This window comes from Porites lutea, chromosome 1 (assembly GCF_958299795.1).
Source record: "Porites lutea chromosome 1, jaPorLute2.1, whole genome shotgun sequence".
NCBI lineage: Eukaryota > Metazoa > Cnidaria > Anthozoa > Scleractinia > Poritidae > Porites > Porites lutea.
Window position 1 is genome coordinate 4,942,762 of NC_133201.1, and position 24,326 is coordinate 4,967,087.

The 24,326-nt window shown below is 42.6% G+C and overlaps 1 protein-coding gene across 4 annotated transcripts in view; it reads right to left on the minus strand.

Annotated features, from left to right (window-relative positions):
- Positions 1–5,856: 5,856 nt before the first annotated feature.
- LOC140943261 (dynamin-like GTPase OPA1, mitochondrial) overlaps positions 5,857–24,326 on the minus strand; it is a 43,175-nt gene continuing 24,705 nt past the window's right edge. For 2 of the 4 annotated variants that reach the window (XM_073392354.1, XM_073392332.1), the window contains exons 21-32: positions 15,693–15,757; positions 14,977–15,219; positions 14,268–14,312; positions 13,404–13,514; positions 13,028–13,136; positions 12,292–12,371; positions 11,920–11,973; positions 11,675–11,761; positions 10,731–10,841; positions 9,506–9,599; positions 8,502–8,612; positions 5,857–7,828 (exon numbers count right to left, since the gene is read on the minus strand). In XM_073392354.1, the coding sequence (XP_073248455.1) occupies positions 7,764–7,828; positions 8,502–8,612; positions 9,506–9,599; positions 10,731–10,841; positions 11,675–11,761; positions 11,920–11,973; positions 12,292–12,371; positions 13,028–13,136; positions 13,404–13,514; positions 14,268–14,312; positions 14,977–15,219; positions 15,693–15,757 (1,175 nt within the window). In that variant the 3' untranslated portion in view covers positions 5,857–7,763. The remainder of the gene's footprint in view (positions 7,829–8,501; positions 8,613–9,505; positions 9,600–10,730; positions 10,842–11,674; positions 11,762–11,919; positions 11,974–12,291; positions 12,372–13,027; positions 13,137–13,403; positions 13,515–14,267; positions 14,313–14,976; positions 15,220–15,692; positions 15,758–24,326) is intronic. The other 2 variants (XM_073392346.1, XM_073392338.1) reach the window with 1 other exon arrangement.

Sequence of the window (24,326 nt, forward strand, 5' to 3'; positions counted from 1 at the left end):
AAACATTACTGCAATATGTAACAGAATTTGCACGGTTGCGTGTAAACGGGTTGCAAGGGTAAAAAATTCGACCGTTCAAAAATTTATCCGGAGCCGTGTAAACAGTGGAAACACACACAAGGGGTTTTGATTATTCACGGAAGTAAGTTTATATATCTGCATCTGTGGGCTGAGTTTGCTTTTCTGTTTCGTATTACTCCTTATTTGTCCTACTCCGCGAAGTCCCAGGGTCTCCAAAGATCCTGAGACTGGATCGGCGTTTCAAGAGACCGCGCCAGAGCATTTGAAGAGAGCAACATTTCTGACGCGATTGTACGAGGGATCGCTACTGAGAGCAGCCGAGAATCTGGCTCGAACGTTTTGGATGTGATCCCACACGATGAAAGAGTTTCTGTATGTAAATCGCTTTTCTTAGTTTGGGAAGCGAAAGCGTTTGAAGATATCGAACTGCACAACGATTGAAGTGCTTCAAGAGGCGGATCAAATTCTGATTTCGTTCCCATAGCAACGTCAATAGAAGACCGTTCTTGGTAACTTGCTTGATCGGAGCAGTCACTGGGCTCATGATACATCCCATTAGATTCATAAGGAGGGTTTAGACAAGTCCCCAACAATGATATAGGCGGAACACCTCCCCATGTGTTGGCCACGTCAAATCGTGTTTCTGAAGATGGTAAAGTGGTGTATTGACCTTGAACAATTGGGTGGATGAGTCTACTTTGATTCCAAAGTGGTATCCTTTGATGACACTCAGATCGTTGACACGGTACCATACAAGAAAATTTTTCGCAACGGGTGTTGTCAAGGAAACGTCCGGAACAATAAGGTCGGAAACCTTCCTTTTCTACCAAAAAAAAAAAAAAAAAAAAAAAAGAGAAGGAAAATAAAAGAAAAGAAAAAGTGGGTCAGCGTATATAGGTCTTTCTTAGAATGATTACAGTCCCCAATAAGACACTCTACATAGAAAATAAGGCAAATACCTAGAACTCTATACAGAGTTATTGGAATGAAGATTTTTAATCGTCAAGCTGTATGTTTACACTGGTGAAGGTATAGTCTTTTTTTGGGGGGGGGAGGGGAAGAAGTTATGGGGAATTTGAGATAGCGCTTCTTATACTGTTCAGAGTTAGAAAGAGAATTGTTAAGGTTGCATTCCTGAACTGATGCGTGCGATGTCTAACAAGGCATTATATAATGTATATTTCAAGAAACTTTTCCCATGCGCGTTACGATTACGATACTGGAGTTAACTCAAGCCGACTCAAGTTCTAACCTTGCTTTGCTTCGTGCACGACATTGGTTTTCAATGACGGAAGACGTGACGTCATACTAGAAGTCTGAAATTCCTTTGAGACGTATAATCCCTCCTGGTTTCCATGGAAATTACTCGAGCGAATGTAATCCACAGTAAGCTGTAGAATCTTTGCCTGTCTTAACCGCTGGCCTTCCGATAACTGATGACGTAAATGTTCAGGTCAATGACCATAGGTTCTTATACTACCAGGCGTGTCTAAAAGCCCTACCCCTACTGAATTCTAAAATTAACCTTCAGTTGTACCCGAATCCTGCAACTGCAAATTAAACCATGCGGCAAAGAAGGACATAGGTTATATTATTACTGATAGGAAAGGCCGAGGCTATGTTAAAACATAGTTCCCGCAGCCGCAAACACCTAATTTAAGATCAATGACAATACGTACTTTTCTATACACATTACCGGAGCGTTAAAAATTTGTTTGTGGTTGTGACTAAAGGTCCCGTTACTCGATCCGATCCTTAATGAACCCTAAAACTTTCAGTTCCGCCTGCACCTGCCAATTAAACCCTGCGTAATTTACGAGGCATAATCTAACTAGTAGGAAAGTCTGAGATTCGTCGAACCCCCCCCCCCCCACCCCTGCCACAACCCCCTTGTTTCGTAAAAGAACATTTTCTCACTTCCCCTACTTTTAACTCGCCTCCCTCCCCCTGCTTGTTCCCTTGTTCCCTCTCCTGCCTCCTCTTTCCCACTAATAGAATCCCCTCACTCTTATTTAAATGCAAAATGACCTTATAAGAAACTCGGACCGGTACGGAAGATGAAAGAGTGTAACGAAAAGTCAGAGTTAAGTTTCATACTACATTCGATTACCAGCCGCTGTTCGGGAAATGAGCCCGCGCTCCTCCCCCAAACAGTCTCTTCTTCTCATGCTTCTCGGGGAAGACCGAGAAGGTGCCAGAAATCGAGCCTAGTTTCTAATCTGGTACCCAGATCTCCCACGGCCAAGGGAGACACTTTTCAGAATAAGACAGAGTGAGATCTGGGTACGAGATAAACAAGGTCGTTGCTTGTGTCTTAACGCACGACGACACAAAGAATGGATCGACTATGTAGTAGGCTATCTGTTTTCCATGATCTTCTTGTTTTTCCATATCCTGGATCTGCCTTCACTGTACGTGGTTTAACAAGAGAATTCGGAAAAGCTAAGCTGAGGTTGTTACTTTCACTTATTCAAACACTAATATAAAGTTACAGTTACGATCGAGTTGCCTGCTGCTTTTTGGAAGAAATGGTATCTGATCTGTGTAAGGCGAAGCAAAAGAAAAGAAAATAGTTTAAAGCTAGCTAAAGCTCTTCTCTTTGAGTATAATTAACCATTCTTTTTGAAGGGAAAATTCAAATGATTATATTAATTCACGCAAGTTTTCATTATTACCGGGGCCCAGCCGAAGGCTGGCACCGGTCTTAAAATGCAGACGGTTTCTGTCTTTTTTTCAACGTTACATTGTTAGGGATATATCGCTGACTGAGATATATCGCTGGCTCACTGAAATCTTATCCGCCATTTTGAAAAGCACAAGGCATGGAGGACAGTCAAGAGAAAGATTATAGAAACCTTTACGATGCACTAGTTTATGAGCGAAAGTTTAAGAGTGAATATTTGGAGAGACAAATTTACGAGCGATCACTTAAGAGTTAATCACTTATCAAAGCTATCTACATTGAGTGAACCTTCCATCGTGAAATTTATCGAGAATCAAAGCGAACACTTATCAAAGCTAACTTTATATCATCTTAAAAAAACGTGCTACAAGGCGATGTAGACGTGCTCGTGAACCGAGCAGAATTCCACTGCTATTTCTTAGAGGTCTCAACAAGAAGATTAGCATGTTGAAGAAATTTGTCTTCAAAAAGATTTCAACGATTGACATACCGAAGTCTTCAAAGCTCCATCGCTATGTTAATAAGGTGAGAAAACTTTATCGTGCACGATATAAATGTAATAACAAATGCGATCCAAAGATAATTAACTTAAATAAAATGGCTATACCCAAGAAAGCTTATTTGTTGTCTTTCTTTAGCAGACATTATCAGAGGATAATGAAAAAATGTAAAGCACGTCGATATTTATCATTGTTTTCTTGCAATTGTGTGAGTCATATGACCAATTATTTGATTTCAAACTAAGTAAAGATGTTGAGAAGAATGCCAGGACCTACTCAATACAACACTGATCATCCTGAAGTAATAATTAGACCTTTTATGCAAAATCACAGCTCAACAATGCAGTTGATCTCTCCTATTTCCTCTGAGAATTTGATGCAGTCAAGATTAGGTGAACTTGCTTTACAATCAATAGATGTTGACAGTGCAGATGATTGTTTCTGTAGATCTGTATCACATCAATTATATGGCAATAGCAACCATCATATGCATATACGTACTGCAGGGGTTCAATTTATGAGAGACAACCCAGAGAGATTTATTGGAAGCAATACCGAAAATTCATGGCTAAGATATCTGAATAATATGTGTATTCAAGGTACATGGGCTGATGCACTTATCATTCAAGCAGTTGCAGATGCATTAAATGTTACTATACAAATAGTAGAATCTAATCAAGGCCAGTTTGCACCACTTACTACTGCTTACCCAGTTCAGGAAAGAAATACTTCATCTACAATTACTATAGGTCATATTGATGAATGTCACTATGTATCAACCACTGCCTTACAATCAAATGCCTCCATTTCAATGTGCAGTGAATTAACAAATGATACTTAGTCATCAATAAATAAGAATTTTATTATGTCCATATATCCAGTTTGTTTCTCTGTCATCAAATCATGCACTTACTGGGATTCTTCAACACTAAAGGCTCTCCATGAACATGCATGTTTGTTCTATGAGAAGTGTAATGCAGACCGTGTAGGCAAAATTGTGATAATTCTGTAACAAACTTCTTTGCAAACTTTGTCATTACCATTCAACCCAAAACTGTCAGTGATTTTTGCTCTTTCACTCAAACTTAAAAACAAATAAAAACCTTATACAGATCACACTTATTGACATCACAGTGTAAAAACAGTACTATAACACAGACCGTTATAACAACATCCTCCTTTCTCATGCATTTTGTTGCTTTTCTTCTGCATGAGTTAATTCAGACTAAGTATTAGCCTCCACAGAGGAGGGGGGAGGGGTGCGAGAGGTAAACTATGCAGTCCCGTGTCCCACTGGGCCCCGGTAAGTTCCACGTAGTGGTTCTAGTTTTGTACGGAAAAAGAGAGAGATCTGTAACCTGTTTTCTAGCTTCCGGAACAAGAAGGGATAGTTCATCCAAACTTTTCTTGATCTTGTCTCTTCGTCGTTTTTCTACGCCTTGCTTTCTCTTCTTTTGCTTTGCAGCCTTCTGTATCTCCTAAATTAAGCAAAACAAAGACTTTTCATTCAAAAGTAAGTTCTTCGGACGAGTGAAAAATGACACATTGCACAAATTAAAATAGATATGGGTGATTTTGCTGATCGTACCTACCTCAAATAGGGTGTTTTCCATTTTCAAAGGTTGAAGCAGACAACGAATTCACTGCAGATTGGGGAGTATATTGATATGTTCACCTGAAGTGGCAGTGTTATTAAACTTTAACAGGTTAAACGTCAACTTCATTCATTTCAACTTGCGCACGCCTCTCGGCGGAAAGCAGAAACAAGAGATACCCGTGGGAAATTCGGTTCGCATTGCTTAAAAAGGGACTCCTTAGTGTATTTCATATTCTAACTCTAAAAACGTGTGACAGGCAATCAGAAGCCAATATATAACGAGGTGAGAAAGTCGCTAACAGATAAGAGAAAACGTAAATGTAGGTGTATGATTGAGTTTCGACAATAAACTTGAAACCTTACGCGTGCGAGAATTTAACATGAACGACTGGTTTTACATCGGCAGTGGCAGTAGACAACTGTAAACGATCTCAAGCCTCTTCACGCAAACTAAAGTGTTGCGTTTGTACTTGTGAACACAGTTGCGTGTTATGGTGGTGGTGGGGGGGGGGGGGAGGGACGGGGTGAAAGGATGAATATAAATAATAAAATAGCTACAAGCCCTGGATTATTTCAAAGATCAGTATCCTTCATTTTTGCGTTTCAATGGAACTATAGGAATGGAGGATTTTTGTGTACATTTTTTGCGCATTGGCGAACGCTTCTCTTTTTCTAAAAGAGTAACAAAAAATTACCGTTTCTCTCAGTCGGATATACCAGATACTCTTGCAGCATGCGATGCCAGTTAAAATCTCTAAATTTTACGAAGTATGTACAGACTTATTAACACTTCTGCTACCCAGAAGTTTCTCATTTTTTGATGACTGATTTTTCTCAAAGTATTACTTGCAGAGCTGAATATTGCACAAGTTGCTAAGTTTAACAACCTCTCTCAGACATTGAAGTCAATTTTTCTGCACCGTTTCCTTTTCTCTATGAAATAAATGCAAGGTATACCGGTAAAGCAAAATGTACACAATAACGTCATCAAAGATTCGCCCTAAATACAGAATTTATACATTTTGAAATTTTGTAAGTAGTAAGTCGATTGCGTTTAGTATTGCCTCAACCAACTTTTATTTCCCACGTGCTATAAAGCACGCGCCAAGTAAGAGCAATGGTAACACCTGTTTACAATCTGCTGAAAAGTAAACGACGACCTAAATAAAACAGAAAAGAAATAGCTGTATACAGAGGTGCAAATTGATGTTAAGGTAGGGTGGGTTTTGACCTCGAGAGTCTACAAATGGGACATTTCTTTAGACACTACCAGTAAGAACGGTTTCTTGAACTGGTTTCCCAAAACTGTAGGATCTACGTCCAGTCTCCACAGATGAATGCGATTACCTTAACTAGACTCAAGCCCTTATACATTAAATCCTGTACATAAACTTCAATTACAAACCAAATAAATTACAATTTCCTTGCTGTACGTCTTGCGCACACCAGGGGGAACCTAGTTCTCCATCCGGGACCATTTGCTCAGAGGAAAAAAGAGTTGATTAATGGAGCTGTATGTGACACGGCTGTACAGTTATTTTGTTAAAATTTCCAATTATGCTTCAGCTCTTTATAGGCTATGGAACTTAATGATGTAAACGAAGAAATTAATTCCAAACGACAAAATCACATCTTCTTTCCCAACTAGTTATTTCCCAAGCATTACATCAAACGTTACACACACCAAAAACGAACCTTGAGAAACTGCTAGGCTAGCACGTTTTCAAAAACCCACTATTTCAATCTGTTTTAATTAATCTTCTTCAAGTTTGTTCATCCGCGCCTTCTTTTGTCCTAGTTTGTTGTGTTATCTAAACCTTCTTTTAATGTCTTGAGCATTTTTTTTTTATTTCACTCAGTTTGGTGGCAGTTGCCACTGTTAGAATTTTGTCAAGATTCTTAACACAGCTCCTTAAAGAACTTGTGTTTACTCACTACGTAGGGATGTTTGCTTGTAAAGGCTATGAACGATTGGAGTCAGCTATCGAGGAAAGAACTGCCGAGGAATTAATTGTGTTTTTTGTTAATAGAAACCTCACCAATATAAAGGCAGAACATAGGGAAAATAATATTGCTTTTTATAGCTAAAATCAGGTTAGCTGCAAGGCAGTGTTTACTTACTCGCGAATTCAAGCGCAAAATCCTCCTTCTACAGCGCAGTAGATGGTAAAAACGCAATACCTTTTATAATCCATAGAAAGCAAGTCATAATTAGCTGGCTCCAGTCGTTTAAAGGGTCCAAGATAACGTGATCCACTGGATAATGCATATTGGTTTCCCTCATATTTACATACTGGCTGGTAATTTATCTAGTTCAAGGATAGCGGTTTACATCTTTTGAACAAATGGGGCTGGGACTTCATCATAAATAGTATCACAGAAAAATAAAGGTCCGTCCAAGGACACGATAGTTAGAAATATAGTGTACCTTGAACAGTTCAATACTGAAAATGCACCACAGTTAAGTACTACTCATAACGTAGCTTCACCCTACACCAAAATAAATGTTAAAAGTCAAGCGTAAGCTCCGGAATTTAATTTTTGCGCTTTGAAAATATAGAAAGACTCGCACGTTTACGTCTTACACCTTTCCTTTTATAGAATGGTTTATTATATATATATGATACTCTAAAATTCCGTACTTAATTACCTGAAGAAGGAATTTTACGTATTGAAGATTACACCAACCACAAATATGATAATAAATCACTGGCTGAAACGTATCCTTCAGCTTCAACTTGAACAGCCAAGTATTCAGCGTGTACAAATGAAGGCGTGATTGTTTCGTTTGATAATTACGTTAATAGCTTTACAATGTCCGCAACAACATGTACAATCACTAGGTGGCTTCGTCTTATGTTCTAACCACAAAACTCCACAACAAATCGAGATCCAAAGAGAGAGAACATGTGAAAAAAATCTCCGATCTTTGCTCCATTGTAGCACCTTCGCTATAACTTTCCTACTTTTCATTGTTTAAAGACTCTATAAATTGTTCCAAACTTTCCTGAATGTGTCTCACACGTTCTGAAAATGAAACCAGAAACAAATATCATCGATTTTAAAGCAGGAGACTAAAAGTTGAATACATTAGACAGAGGTACATTAAAAACTACATTGGGGGCATTAAAACTATACTGTTACACAGGAAACATATTTTTTTCTAAACTGCTAGAAATACAAACGTTCAATAGCATTCCTATCATTTTGAACTTACTGACCAATAGAAACATCGCATTAATTTATTCAATCACAATTTGAGAACAAAAAATAAAGGACTATGCACGGTCAGGGAGATTTCAACATAAACTACAGTACCATTGTTTTCAACTTTGATGTTTGCCGGCTTTCCTAACCAGTCTCCTCTACTAACTATGGTGTCACTCAGGAAAGGAAAGAATTTTCTTTTCGCGAGAAGAGACCTGAAATGGCCAAATCTTCATTTTTAGGTTCTATAAATTTTTAGCTCTCTGTGACGTCACACTGCACGAACAGACCAATTCCGATATATTAAAATTCATACTTGGCTGCGAGGCTTGGGGAATTAAACAAAAGAAATCATCTTGAGGCTCAGCAATGAATAATCCATTTTGTTTTGTTTTATTCCCCCAAGCCAAGGAGCCAAGTATGAATTTTAATATATCGAAAATGGTCTATTGCCACAACGTGCGCGCGACGACTGCATTTGCATTTTACTCACTTAATTCTTCAGCTAGATCAACTTGTCTTCCACGAATAAGTTTTTCTTTAGCTGCCGAGTCGTAACTTATTTCATCTAGAACTTGTTTCACCTCTTTTTCTAATCGGCGAGCTAAAACAAAGAGTGAAATATTTGAGATCAACGGAGGTTAATAAAACATTTACTGCTAGCAGGTAAGAATTTTTGAATAAAGAAAATAATGGAATCCCTTCCGAAAAAAGAAAACGTTGGAACGATAATCCTTCACAGGGTAGGCACTCTTTTGACCTCTTAGAATTCTATGACTTTCAATGACTTTTTTCATGAGCCTTTCAAAGTTTTCCATTTTGAAAGTTTGAAAGTTAACTATTCTTTTTTTTTCAGAATATTTTTTGACCTAACTCTTTTCAACAGGCAAACTCTGATATTCACTAAAATGCGTGCCCTTCGCGCAGTGTAATTACTTGTCTCTATTTTACTTTGTCTTTGATTTGACATCAGTAACTAATCTACCAAACGTAGTTTCCATGACTTTCCAAGACAGACTACTAAATTCCATGATTTTCCAGGGGTCCATTTAATAAAACTTTTACAAGTGTAATTTACAAGTGTAGCCATTGTTTTAGGGTCTCAAAACAATAGCTACAAGGCTGTAAATTACACTTGTAGAAGTTTTATTAAATTAACCCCAGCCTTGGAAATTGAAATTCGTACATTTCAAGAATTTCCAGGTTTTCCATGACCCGTACGAACCCGTACGAACCCTGTCCGATCCCAGAAGCATCCATGGAGGGAATACTGAACAATACTCTAAGCAAAGGCAGCTGGCACGGCGTTTTCCCGCCACTACCGGTGGCACCTCAAGGATTAAATTTTCCTGCCACTGGCATTCGCACGCTGAATGCGGCAGAGAAATGATTGGCTGCGCCCGTTCAGTAAAAAAATTGCAAATGATCGCTGACAGGACTAAATTTTCGGTTGGTTGTTAGAATCTTTAGTAACTTCAGTGCAGATTAACGTTTTACCTTCATGATTCATTACTTGTTGCCTGATGGCGTTGCTCGTCGTTTGAAGCATTTTCTGAATTCTCCAGAAAAGGACCACGTCGTTGCAGCCCAGCTGAACAGAGAAGGAAAATACAAATAAGGGGCTATGTCACGCTGTCCGCTACCCTTTAAGCCCTAATATCCACATACAAATTCTCCAAACTGATCTCCATACATTTCCTTTAAGAATCAGTTGTGAGAATTTAATAAAAGACCTGGCATTTTCTCTTTGGTGATCATTTTATTAATTCTCATAACCCCATCTCTTGTCAATGTATGGATACCGTTAGGAGAAAATTGATGTCGGTCACTATTGGGAATAAGGGGGTTAAAAAGCTAAAACCTGTCTTTCGTCCCATGTAAGCTTATCCGGATTTGGGAATCCGGGAAAATTTTGCTTGTGCAGTCAGGAATCAGGAAAATTTGCTTTGTAAAATCCGGAATCCTGGGCTTTAGATTCCGGAATACAGCTCAAGGAATCCAGAATCCCACTAGCGATTGAACGGAATCCCAATTCCACTGACAAAGAATATAGAATCCAGTATCTGGAATCAAGAATATAGGGTGAGGAATCCAGAATCCAAGACAGTCTTGGATTCTGGAATCCAGGAAGTTTTTGCTTGTGGAATCCAGAATCCTGGAAATATTTGTGGATTTTGGAATCTTGGGCTTTGGAATACGGAATACAAATGAAGGAATCCGGAATCTCACTACTGATTGGAATCTGGAATCCAGTGCCTTGAATCCTGGATTCAAGGGGTGGAATCCAGAATCCAAGACTGTCTTGGATTCCCTTTCAAGGGGCGATGTCTCCACATTAATTGAATTCTGAAAATAATGGTCCAGTTTAGTGATTTAAGACTATGATTAGGCATGGACCCTTTTAATGTCCTCTGTTGGGGCGGATGGCAAGGATGAATATGGATTCAGAAACTTGAAATAGTGGGGCCAACTTTTTCAAGTTTTAATGATATGCCAGCAAAAACTATCAGCAAGAAATTATGGTTAGTGCTTCCTGATGAAATTCGTTCGATATCTTCTTCCTAACTCCACAGCAGCTTAAATTTTGTGAACAGCTGAAGGCATTAATTAATGACTTCAGCACAGAACTGACCCAGAACAGCAATATCCCCTTTAACCCGTTGTTATTTGGGCGATTCACTAACAAAGACGCATTTTAAAGTGCTCAGATTAGAGAGTTTACCTCGTTCTTAACTAGATCTCGTCTGTAGAAAGCATTTCTGCACTCTTGAACATTATTTAACGACTGCTTTAGAAAATGCTCGCGGTACAATTGACTCCAAGTTTCATTAACCTACGAGGTAGAAAAAAGTAATTTCAGCTCACACCACCACCACCAACAAAAACCTTTACTTAATATTAGTGATAAATCTCCTAGAAGCGTAGCAAACTGGCCATTCTGCATTCAAAATAGCCCTTGTCTCATTTTTTTGTATAACGTTTTCAATGGCGACAAACTGCCATAATCCTCCACCGCGGACAACCGTACAAGGCGTCAAACGGTAACCACAACGTACCAAAACAAAGGTATGACGCAGACTGGGCCCCCCTAGCCTCCCACGCAGGCGTTTTTAGGGGCGCTCGTATTTCGTTCCTCCCTGCGTGGAGGGACGAAATACCAGCTCCCCTAAAAACCCCTGCGTGGGAGGCTAGGGCCCCCTGGCCGGGGGGGGAGTATGACAGGGATCTTTAGTTAGGTCGTCAGCTGCGCAAATTACCTTACTGTGGACACAGTTAGTAAAGGAGACTGGTTATGAATGCCGGCAAACATCAAAGTTGAAAACAATGGTGCTGTAGTTTATGTTGGAAGCTTCCTGACCGTGTACAATGCTCTGTTTTTTGTTCATAAATTGTGACTGAATAAATTGATGCGATGTTTCTATTCAATTGGTCAGTAAGTTTAAATGATAGGAATGCTATTGAACGTTGCGCACGGTCAGGTTCAAAAAGCTAACAAAAACATATAACAAAGGAATCTAACGGGTTTCATAACCAGCCATTCCACTTAAATAACTATACTTTGGCAAACTCCATCCTTATCGTACCCACAAAAGTCGTTAAATAAATGGGAGCACACATGAGGAAGGATAATTTACAGTTACGGATTACAAAGATAAATCTACGCACCAGATCTGAGGAAACCTCCACGTTAATCGTTTCTAGATTTTTCCGGACGGTGGTCAGTTCATCATCGGCAAGAGTGGGTCCGTGATGCTGTGGGGAAATTTAAACAAACACATAAATAAAAGCGACACAGTTCTCTCACAATAACATCCATTTTCTTACTTCACTCAGATGTGCATAAACAACAATCCTAACGCAGAGAAAACTACCTAGACTATTGAAAGCCTATGCTGAAACATCTTACTTACATCGTTTGCTTGAAGCAATCGTTGAAGCTCGTCTTTAATATAACAGCGACATTGCTAAAAGAACAAGAAAAAAAAAAGAAAACAGGAAAAGAGTTTCCAAAAGGTAGCAAAAAGACTTCTTTGTATATCATTGTTTCTATTTCTCTGTCCCTCGCCATAAATCAACCAAAGCCTGCCACACAGAATCAAGATACCAAGGAAAAAAAGGTTTTAAGTAATGTTTAGAACACTGCGTTGTTGAGTTAAATTTTCATGAAATTTCTGTATGGAAACCAATGAATATAGTTGACGAAAAATATTTCGAAGAAGATATTTAAAGTGAACGGAGACAAAAAACAGCGTTTTTTCCCCGAAGTTAAAAGATAAACTTACTTGCTCTCTTGTTCTTGATCTCCAGTATAGCCATCTTTCAGCTGCCCCGGGTCCAAGCAACTCGTACATTTTCTGGGAGGCTAAAATATCAGAAAAGTTATCAAGCATATTAGTTAGTGTGCTTCATTTTTCAACAGCAAACTTCTGACATTTCACAACTTTCCTCTGGAAGTATTTATTTTCCTGTAGACGGTGGTTGGAAGTTTTGCCTGCGTGGACGAAATCCGACAGTGTGTCACGATTCGAATTACTGAGCAGTACTTTCCTGTGGTACTGTTTATTATGCTGTACAAGGTGGTTTTAACTTTTGAGTCTGTGGATGAAATCCTATGGTGTGACCATTCAAGTGAAGCTACTGAGCAGTACTTTCCTGTGGTACGGTGTCACCATTCACATGAAAGCTACTACTAGCCTTTTGCTAAATAAATGTTCCCCCCCTTCCGTCCCTCCTATTCAATATTCGAATGTTGGCAAATAACAGAACAATTACGCTCACAAACACTTAGTTTTGTACAACATTGGGTCGGGTACGGGAGGGGAAGGGGGGGCGGTGAAGAAGGACAAAAAGAGGTTAACAGTGGTAGCCTTCCCAACACTGTTGACTATCAGTAGTGACTTTACTACGCTCAGTAATATGTTGTTTCAAACTCAAGGAAATTTAAGTCTCCATTTTGATCTAGGACCCCTTGAGAGCTAATGATGTTAGTATATTAGTATTCCAACAAATCGTTATTACCTTTATCCAATTCTCCCTGCAGGGTATTTTCCATGAATTTCACTGCAGAGTCCCATTGCTGTTTTTCACTTACAGACCAGTCTTCAAGCGCCGTCAGTTGAATTACACGCTATGTACATTAAAAAGGTAGTAAATTCGGCGTAAATAAAACCTTTATACACAAAATCTACAAAGTCAAGGCTTAAAAATAGAATAATAAGTTAACAGAATATTGCCAGGGCAGATTCACCAATATCAAATTGAATCATTATTTTTTTTCTTTGTTTGTAGGCCTTGCAGGAATAAAGTCTGTAAGTTTATCATAGTTTTGATCTTCAGCATAAAAAAAAACAACAACAACAACACCAAAAGTTATTTACACTCGTTTTAATCTTACCAGGCTGTCGACTGCTTTGGGCTGCCACACATGACTCTTTTTACATTCATCAGATAGTTCGGATTTCAACTCTTCAAACAAATGACTGTGTCCATTCTCATTCTTTTGCTCCTAAACCATGACAACAAACAACTGAGTTACTTTTCGAAAAAAAGCCTGTCCCCCTCCTACCCGGAGGCTCCCACTGGGTATTCCAACAAAAATAACAATAATCCATTTGTCCAGCCTCCCTAGGACACCAAAGGGAGCTTAAGCAAAGACGACGGCGACGGCAACGAGAACGGCAAAAAACCAATAGGTTGATATTAGCAAAACAACAACTTTGCACGTGCATCACGCATTTTTGTACATTTCTAAGCCGTCGTTGCACGATTACAACGTGAAAGTGTGTAATTTCACGCTTTGTCGAGGACGGGAACACAAGACAACAACCTTCTTTTTTTTTCTTGAACTTTGATACAGTCTTAGAATTCAACTCCACAAAAATTTGCCAACATTTGACGAATTCAACGAGTTGAAATATGCGCGATAAAGTTTGAGGCAGCACGAATTCAGTTTTTAAGTGACGTTTTCGTAACCGTCGCCGTCGCCGCCGTTGTTGCTTAAACTCCCTAAAGAGGCCTCTGTGGGGGAATGAGGGCCCGCCTTGGGCAGCTTAGCAACATATTTCACTTCCAGTCTTAATACATTACGGCCACAACAACAAATGAAGTGTAAAATCTAATAAAATCCAATATAATCTCTTCACCCTTTTCTTCCGGCAAGATTTGTGAGAGGGCAGAGGTAAAAACTATTTCCTATATTTTCAACGAATCTCCACAGAACTAACAATAACAGGACCAAAACAATTTAACAAACGTCTACCTGCATCGCCTTGTAGAACTCCCCGAACAACGTTTCCCAACCAACCTACAAGAGAAGAAACAACCTTTTAATACAAGTGTGTTGTACGTATAAGCCGCGCTTCGGAATAAGCATCCAAAGAAGAAGAAGAAGAAGAAGACTTTTATTTTTACAGGAAAATGATAAAACCAACAAGCTTGTGGGGTTGGGTGTAATATAAGGAAATGTATTGACTAAAACAGAAAATAAAACAGCTAACATCAGATATGTGCAATATTTACCGTAAAAAATGATCAATTATTGTAAAATAAAATCATCATTTTGATACCGGACAGTTTAAGGTGACACAACATTGAATTCAGTCAATGGCACATCTCATTCTGGTTTCTATTGGAGACTCCATGCTCATTCAAACTGATAGTTTTCCACAAGATTGCACCTCTATAAGCAAGGGAATCCTTCAAGAATGAGAAAATAAATGGGTATTACTTACGCCCTAAACCTAAGTGTGTCACGTTTAGGTCAACAGAAAAGAGGCAAGAATAAAAACAAGGACATTCCACGACGTCCATTAGCTCTAAGAAGATAGGTGCCTGGGACTCAGGGTCAGACAGGTCACGTGGTCATTACGCAGAGATAACGGCCATTTTCCTGTTACGTAACAGGAATAGCACAGAAAATAAGGTAAACAGATGCTAAAGTTAAAATGAATTCAATACGCTTCACATACCTTGACTGAAATATTCGGAAGCGTTCTGTCCGCCCACTGTTTAAGCTTGATGTCCACAGAAGTACTGAAATTACTGGGATTATTCGCTTGCGCCGCGGGAAGGTAAATGTTTTCTATGAAGTGTGAAGCGACCTCTGACCACAGATGCTTAGTGATGATGTCTTCCCACATCTGAGGTGTGATTTCACTGAGTGTAAGCACCTCATCCAGGATTTCATTACGAGCTTTATCAAACAGCTCATTCTGTAAAGAGACCAATATAGAATATCATTATGAAACTAATTCGCTCTGTTAACCCTTTCATTCCCAAAGTGAATGATGCCATCTTGTAAGGTGGAAATTTGGAAATTTTGTTTCAATTGACCCTGGTCACGTTTGAGTGTGAGGCTTCAGGGACACATGTACATGGGTAAACCCCGCTATCAACTTGCTAATTCTACACACTTTTCTACAGATATTCACGGCACTAATTTACTTGAAATCAAAACATAATGTATTGTTCAGTGATGGCCTTTGTCTTTATGATCCTGACGTTTTACTTCAGCAGTGATTTGATAATAAGAAATAAGACAGTGCTCGCTCGTCACACCCAGTTTACAACAAAGTTGAGAGGCAAAGGAGACACAGGACACCCACCTAGCTGAAGCAGAGATGGCTTACTCGACTATAATATTCCCTCGTCACATGGAGTAAGTATGACAGAATATATAACTTACCCTGTCCAATTCTCGTAGCTTTGGAAAGAAGTTTTTCCATTCTGTTTCAAGGTTAAACCTTTTGGCTGAAACAAAAAACACACGCTTTTATTACTACACGCTTATTAACTAACACCGAGTAAACACCCCTTTTACGATGTGTCTTTTGTTTGGCTAATAGTTCATCCCACTTCACATTCTTTAGTGTCATTTTTTTCTTATTGTTACTGCCCTTGTTATAGTCTACGAGCAGTCTCTCTTTTTTTTCTACGTCCATCAAGAAAAACGCGCGAGACACGAAAATGACAACGTGCGTTTAAGGCTCACGCCCTCCTCAGTCATGACAGAAACACTTATCCAATAATTTGATACACAGAACCACCGCTCTAGCAATCCACCAAACTATAGATCTACTGATCCACTGATCTACAGATCCACCGCTCTGGCAATCTACCATAGATCCACTGATCTAGTGATCCACTGATCCTTCGATTTACAGATCTACTGATTCATTGATCTACAGATCCACCGATCTAGCGATCCACAGATCTAATGATCCATTAATCTACAGTTCCACCGATGTAGCATTCCACCGAACTAGAGATCTACTGAACCACTGATCTTCAGATTCACCGATCTACAGATCTACAAATCCACCGATCCATCGATCTACAGAATGAGATCTACTCATCCATTGACCTACACTGAGTTCAACCGATGTAGCGATCAATCCACCGTTTCACAGATCTACTAGGAGGAAGGATTAGCGTAGTTGTTTAGTGCGCGGCCTTCTGTACAGGAAGTCTCGGGTTCGATTCCCAGGTGTGACCTCAAATCCTTCTTTCGACTTCTTTAAGTAGGTTTAAACACCCGTAAAACGAAGCACTGATGGAGAGACAGGGGTAAAACGAGCGAACCGTCGGCCTAAGTGTTGTCAGACAGATGACTATTACGAACTACCAACTACCAACTTTATTCTCTACTGATCCACTGATCTTTAGATCGAGCGATCTAGCGATCTACAGATCCAGCAATCTGCCGATCTACAGATCCTGCGATCTACCGATCTACCGATCCAGCGATCAACAGATCCACCGATCTACAAATCCAGCGATCTATACATCCACTGATCTAGCGATCTACAGATTCAGCGATCTACATACTATATACCAGATATATCGCTATACTGGGTTATTCCAATTTTTTAATCTGTTCCGATCTAGCGATCTATCGATCCAGAGATCTACAGCTCGACCGATCTAGCGATCTACGGATCCAACGATCTAGCGATCCAGCGATCTAGGAATCTACAGATCCATCAATCTCCAGATCCAGCGATCTACTGATCTACACATCCAGCGATCTAGCGATCTAACGATCCAGCGATCTACAAATCCAGCGATCTACAGATCCAGCGATCTATAGATCCAGCGATCTAGCGATCTACAGATCCAGCGATCTACAGATCCAGCGATCTAGCGATCTACAATTGCAGCGATCTACCTATCCAGCGATCTACTGTTCCACCGATCTAGCGATCTACAGATCCAGCGATCTACGTTACAGCGATCTACAGATCCAGCGATCTAGCGATCTACAAATGGAGCGATCTACCTATCCAGCGATCTACTGTTCCACCGATCTAGCGATCTACAGATCCGGCGTTCTACCAATCTAGCGATCTACAAATCCACCATCTACCGATCAACCGATCAACCGACTCAGCGATCTACAGATCAAGGGATCCAGCGATCTATAGATCCACCGATCCAGCGATCTACGTTCCAACGGTCTTCCGATCTAGCGATCTACCGATCCAGAGACCTACAGATCGACCGATCTAGCGATCTACGGATCCAGCGATCTAGTGATCTAACGATCTACATTTCCAGCAATCTACCGATCCACCGGTCTTGCGATCTACCGATCCAGCGATCTACACATCCACCAATCTAGCGATCTACAGATCCAGCGGTCTTCCGATCTAGCGATACACCCATCCAGAGATCTACAGATCGACCGATCTAGCGATCTACGAATCCAGCGATCTAGTGATCTACCGATCCAGCAATCTAAAGATCAACCGATCGAGCGATCTACCGACAACAGCGATCTAGCGATCTAACGACCAAGCGATCTAGCGATCTACAGATCCAGGGATCCAGCGATCTATAGATCCACCGATCTGGCGATCTACATTTATAGCGATCCACCGATCCACCAATCTAGCGATCTACCGACAACAGCGATCTAGCGATCTAACGATCAAGCGATCTAGCGATCTACAGATCCAGGGATCCAGCGATCTATAGATTCACCGATCTGGCGATCTACATTTATAGCGATCCACCGATCCACCAATCTAGCGATCTACCGACAACAGCGATCCAGCGATCTAACGATCAAGCGATCCAGCGATCTACAGATCCAGGGATCCAGCGATCTATAGATCCACCACTCTAGCGATCTACACATCCAGCGATCTACGTTCAAACGGTCTTCCGATCTAGCGATCTACCGATCCAGAGAGATACAGATCGAACGATCTAGCGATCTATTTATCCAGCGATCTATCGATCCAGCGATCTACACATCCAGCAATCTACCGATCCCCCGATCTACCGATCTGCCGCCTCAGCGATCTACACATCCAGCGATCTAGGGATCTATCGGTCAAACGATCCACATATCCATCGACCTAACAATCTACAGATCCAGCGCTCTAGCCATCTATCGATCCAGCGATCTACAGATCCACCGATCTAGCGATCTACCGATCCAGCGATCTACAGATCCACCGCTCTAGCAATCTACCGATCCAGCGATCTACACATCCACCAATCTAGCGATCTAAAGATCCAGCGGTCTTCCGATCTAACGAAATTCCCATCCAGAGATCTACAGATCGACCGATCTATCGATCCAGCGATCTACAGATCAAGCGATCTACGTTACAGCGATCTACAGATCCAGCGATCTAGCGATCTACTGTTCCACCGATCTAGCGATCTACACATCTAGCGATGTAGCGAACTACCGATTCAGCGATCTACAGATCCACTGATCTGGCGATCTACAGATCCAGCGATCTACCGATCTAGCGATCTACCGTTGCAGCGATCTAAAGATCCACCAATGTAGCGATCTACCGATCCAGCGATCTACAGATCCACCCCTCTTGAGATATACCGATGCACCGCTCTTGCGATGTACCGATCCAGCGATCTACAGATCCACCGATCCAACGATCTACAGATCCACCGATCTAGCGATCTACAGATCCACCGATCTACCGATCTACAGATCCAGCGATCTAGCGATCTACAGATCCAGCGATCTACAGATCCACCGCTCTTGAGATGTACCGATGCACCGCTCTCGCGATGTACCGATCTAGCGATCTACAGATCCACCGATCTAGCGATCTACAGATCCACCCATTTAGCGATCTACAGATCCAGCGATCTAGCGATCTACAGATCCAGCGATCCAGCGATCTACAGATACACAGATCTAGCGATCTACAGATCCAGCGATCCAGCGATCTAGCGATCTACAGATCCACCGATCTAGTGATCTACAGATCCAGCGATCCAGCGATCTGGCGATCTAGAGATCCACCGATCTACCGATGTACAGATCCAGCGATCCAGCGATCAACAGATCCAGCGATCTAGTGATCTACAGATCCAGCGATCTACAGATCCACCGATCTACCGATCTACAGATCCACCGATCTAACGATCTAACGATCTACAGGTCCAGCGATCTAGCGATCTACAGATGCACCGATCTAGCGATCTACAGATCCAGCGATCCAGCGATCTACAGATCCACCGATCTAGCGATCTACAGATCCACCGATCTAGCGATCTACAGATCCAGCGATCTAGCGATCTACATATCCACCGATCTAGCGAACTACAGATCCACCGATCTAGCGATCTACAGATCCAGCGATCCAGCGATGTACAGATACAGCGAACTAGCGATCTACAGATCCAGCGATCTAGCGATCTACAGATCCAGCGATCTAGCGATCTACAGATCCAGCGATCCAGCGATCTAGCGATCTACAGATCCACCGATCTAGCGATCTAGAGATCGATGTACAGATACAGCGATGTACAGCGATCCAGCGATGTACAGATACAGCGAACTAGCGATCTACAGATCCAGCGATCTAGCGATCTACAGATCCAGCGATCTAGCGATCTACAGATCCAGCGATCCAGCGATCTGGCGATCTACAGATCCACCGATCTAGCGATCTACAGATCCACCGATCTAGCGATGTACAGATCCAGCGATCCAGCGATCTACCGATCTAGCGATCTACAGATCCAGGAATCCACCGATCTAGCGATCTACAGATCCACCGATCTAGCGATCTACAGATCCAGCGATCCAGCGATCTACAGATACAGCGATCTAGCGATCTACAGATCCACCGATCTAGCGATCTACAGATCCACCGATCTAGCGATCTACCGATCCAGCGATCTAGCAATCTACATATCCAGCGATCTAAAGATCCACCGATCTAGCGATGTACAGATCCAGCGATCCAGTGATCTACCGATCTACAGATCCAATGATCTAGCGATCTACAGTTCCAGCGATCCACCGATCTAGCGATCTACAGATCCACCGATGTACAGATCCAGCAATCCAGCGATCTACAGATCCAGCGATCTAGTGATCTACAGATCCAGCGATCTACAGATCCACCGATCTAGCGATCTACAGATCCACCGATCTAGCGATCTACAGATGCACCGATCTAGCGATCTACATATCCACCGATTTAGCGATCTACAGATCCAGCGATCTAGCGATCTACAGATCCACCGATTTAGCGGTCTACAGATCCAGCGATCTAGCGATCTACATATCCACCGATCCAGCGATCTACAGATCCACCGATCTAGCGATCTACAGATTCAGCGATCCAGCGATCTAGCGATCTAGAGATCAACCGATCTAGCGATCTACAGATCCACCGATCTAGCGATCTACAGATCCACCGATTTAGCGATCTACAGATCCAGTGATCTAGCGATCTACAGATCCAGCGATCTACAGATCCACCGATCTAGCGATCTACAGATCCAGCGTTCCAGCGATCTAGCGATCTAGAGATCAACCGATGTAGCGATCTACAGATCAGGCGATCCAGCGATCTAGCGATCTACAGATCCACCGATCTAGCGATCTACAGATCCACCGATCTAGCGATCTACAGATCCACCGATCTAGCGATCTACAGATCCACCGATTTAGCGATCTACAGATCCAGCGATCTAGCGATCTACAGATCCAGCGATCCAGCGATCTAGCGATCTACAGATCCACCGATCTAGCGATCTAGAGATCGAGCGATCAAGCGATCTGGCGATCTACAGATCCACCGATCTAGCGATCTACAGATCCAGCGATCTAGCGATCTACAGATCCACCGATCTAGCGATCTACAGATCCACCAATTTAGCGATCTACAGATCCAGCGATCTAGCGATCTACAGATCCAGCGATCCAGCGATCTACAGATCCACCGATCCAGCGATCTACAGATCCAGCGATCCAGCGATCTAGCGATCTACAGATCCACCGATCTAGCGATCTAGAGATCGAGCGATCCAGCGATCTGGCGATCTACAGAGCCACCGATCTAGCGATCTACAGATCCAGCGATCCAGCGATCTACAGATCCAACGATCTAGTGATCTACAGATCCAGCGATCTACAGATCCACCGATCTAGCGATCTACAGATCCACCGATCTAGCGATCTACAGATCCATTGATGTAGCGATCTACAGGTCCAGCGATCTAGCGATCTACAGATGCACCGACCTAGCGATCCACAGATCCAGCGATCTAGCGATCTACAGATCCAGCGATCCAGGGATCTACAGATCCACCGATCTAGCGATCTACAGATCCACCGATTTAGCGATCTACAGATCCAGCGATCTAGCGATATACAGATCCACCGATGTAGCGATCTACAGATCGACCGATCTACAGATCCACCGCTCTTGAGATGTACCGATGCACCGCTCTTGCGATGTACCGATCTAGCGATCTACAGATCCACCGATTTAGCGATCTACAGATCCACCGATCCAGCGATCTACAGATCCACCGATGTAGCGATCTACAGATCCACCGATCTAGCGATCTACAGATGCAGCGATCTAGCGATCTACAGATCCAGCGATCCAGCGATCTACAGATCCACCGATCTAGCGATGTAGAGATCCAGCGATCCAGCGATCTAGCGATCTATAGATCCACCGTTCTAGCGAGCTACTGATCCAGCGATCCAGCGATCTAGGGATCTATACATCCACCGATCTAGCGATCTACAGATCCAGCGATCCAGCGATCTACAGATCCAGGGACCTAGCGATCTACATATCCAGGGACCTAGCGATCTACATATCCAGCGATCTACAGATCTACCGATCTAGCGATGTACAGATCCAGCGATCTACCGATCTACAGATCCACCGATCTAGCGATCTACAGATCCAGCGATCCACCGATCTAGCGATCTACAGATCCACCGATCTAGCGATTTACAGATCCAGCGATCTAGCGATCTGAAGATCCAGCGATCTACAGATCCACCGATCTAGCGATCTACAGATCCAGCGATTCAGCGATCTACAGATCCACCGATTTAGCGATCTACAGATCCAGCGATCCAGTGATCTACAGATCCACTGATCTAGCGATCTACAGATCCAGCGATCTAGCGATCTACAGATCCACCGATTTAGCGATCTACAGATCCAGCGATCCAGCGATCTACAGATCCACCGATCCAGCAATCTACAGATCCACCGCTATTGCGATGTACCGATCCACCGCTCTTGCGATGTACCGATCTAGCGATCTACAGATCCAGCGATCCAGCGATCTGCAGATGCACCGATCTAGCGATCTATAGATCCACCGATCTAGCGATCTACAGATCCACCGCTCTTTGGATGTACCGATCCACCGCTCTTGCGATGTACCGATTCACCGCTCTTGCGATGTACCGATCTAGCGATCTACAGATCCATCGATCTAGCGATGTACAGATCCACCGATCTAGCGATCTACAGATCCACCGATCTAGCGATCTACAGATCCACCGATCTAGCGATCTACAGATCCACCGATCTAGCGATCTACAGATCCAGCGATCTACAGATCCACTGATCTAGCAAGCTACAGATCCACCGATCTAGCGATCTACAGATCCAGCGATCCAGCGATCTACAGATTCACCGCTCTAGCGATCTACAGATCCAGCGATCCAGCGATCTACAGATCCAGCGATCCAGCGATCTACAGATCCACCGCTCTATCGATGTACCGATCCACCGCTCTTGCGATGTACCGATCGAGCGATCTACAGATCCACCGATCTAGCGATCTATAGATCCAGCGATCTAGCGATCTACAGATCCACCGATCTAGCGATCTACAGATCCAGCGATCTAGCGATCTACAGATCCACCGATCTAGGGATCTACAGATCCAGCGATCTACAGGTCCACTGATCTAGCAAGCTACAGATCCACCGATCTAGCGATCTACAGATCCAGCGATCCAGCGATCTACAGATCTACCGCTCTAGCGATCTACAGATCCAGCGATTTAGCGATCTACAGATCCAGCGATCCAGCGATCTACAGATCCAGGGATCCAGCGATCTACAGATCCACCGCTCTTGCGATGTACCGATCCACCGCTCTTGCGATGTACCGATCGAGCGATCTACAGATCCACCGACCTAGCGATCTACAGATCCAGCGATCTAGCGATCTACAGATCCACCGATCTAGCGATCTACAGTTCCAGAGATCCAGCGATCTACAGATCCACCGATCTAGCGATCTACAGATCCAGCGATCTAGCGATCTATAGATCCACCGATCTAACGATCTACAGATCCAGCGATCCAGCGATCTACAGACCCAGCGATCCAGCGATCTACAGATCCACCGCTCTTGTGATGTACCGATCCACCGCTCTTGCGATGTACCGATCCACCGCTCCTGCGATGTACCGATCTAGCGATCTACAGATCCACCGATCTAGCGATCTACAGATCCAGCGATCCAGGGATCTACAGATCCACCGATCTAGCGATCTACAGATCCACCGATCTAGCGATCTACAGATCCAGCGATCCAGGGATCTACAGATCCACCGATCTAGCGATCTACAGATGCATCGATCTAGCGATCTACAGATCCACCGATCTACAGATCCACGAATCTACCGATCTAAAGATCGAGCGGTCTTCCGGTCTAGCGAACTACCCATCCAGAGATCTACAGATCGACCGATCTTGCGATCTACGGATTCAGCGATCTAGTGATCTACCGATCCAGCAATCTAATCTACCGATTCACCGATCTCGCGATCTACCGAGAACCGCGATCCAGCGATCTATAGATCTACAGATCCAGCGATCTACGTTGAAGCGATGTACAGATCCACCGATCTAGCGATGTACCTATCCATCAATCTACAGAGGCAGAGATCTAGTGTCCTACACATCCAGCGATCTAGCGATCTACCGATCCGGCGATCTTCCGTTCCAGCGATCTACAGATCCACCGATCTAGCGATCTACCGATCCAGCCATCAA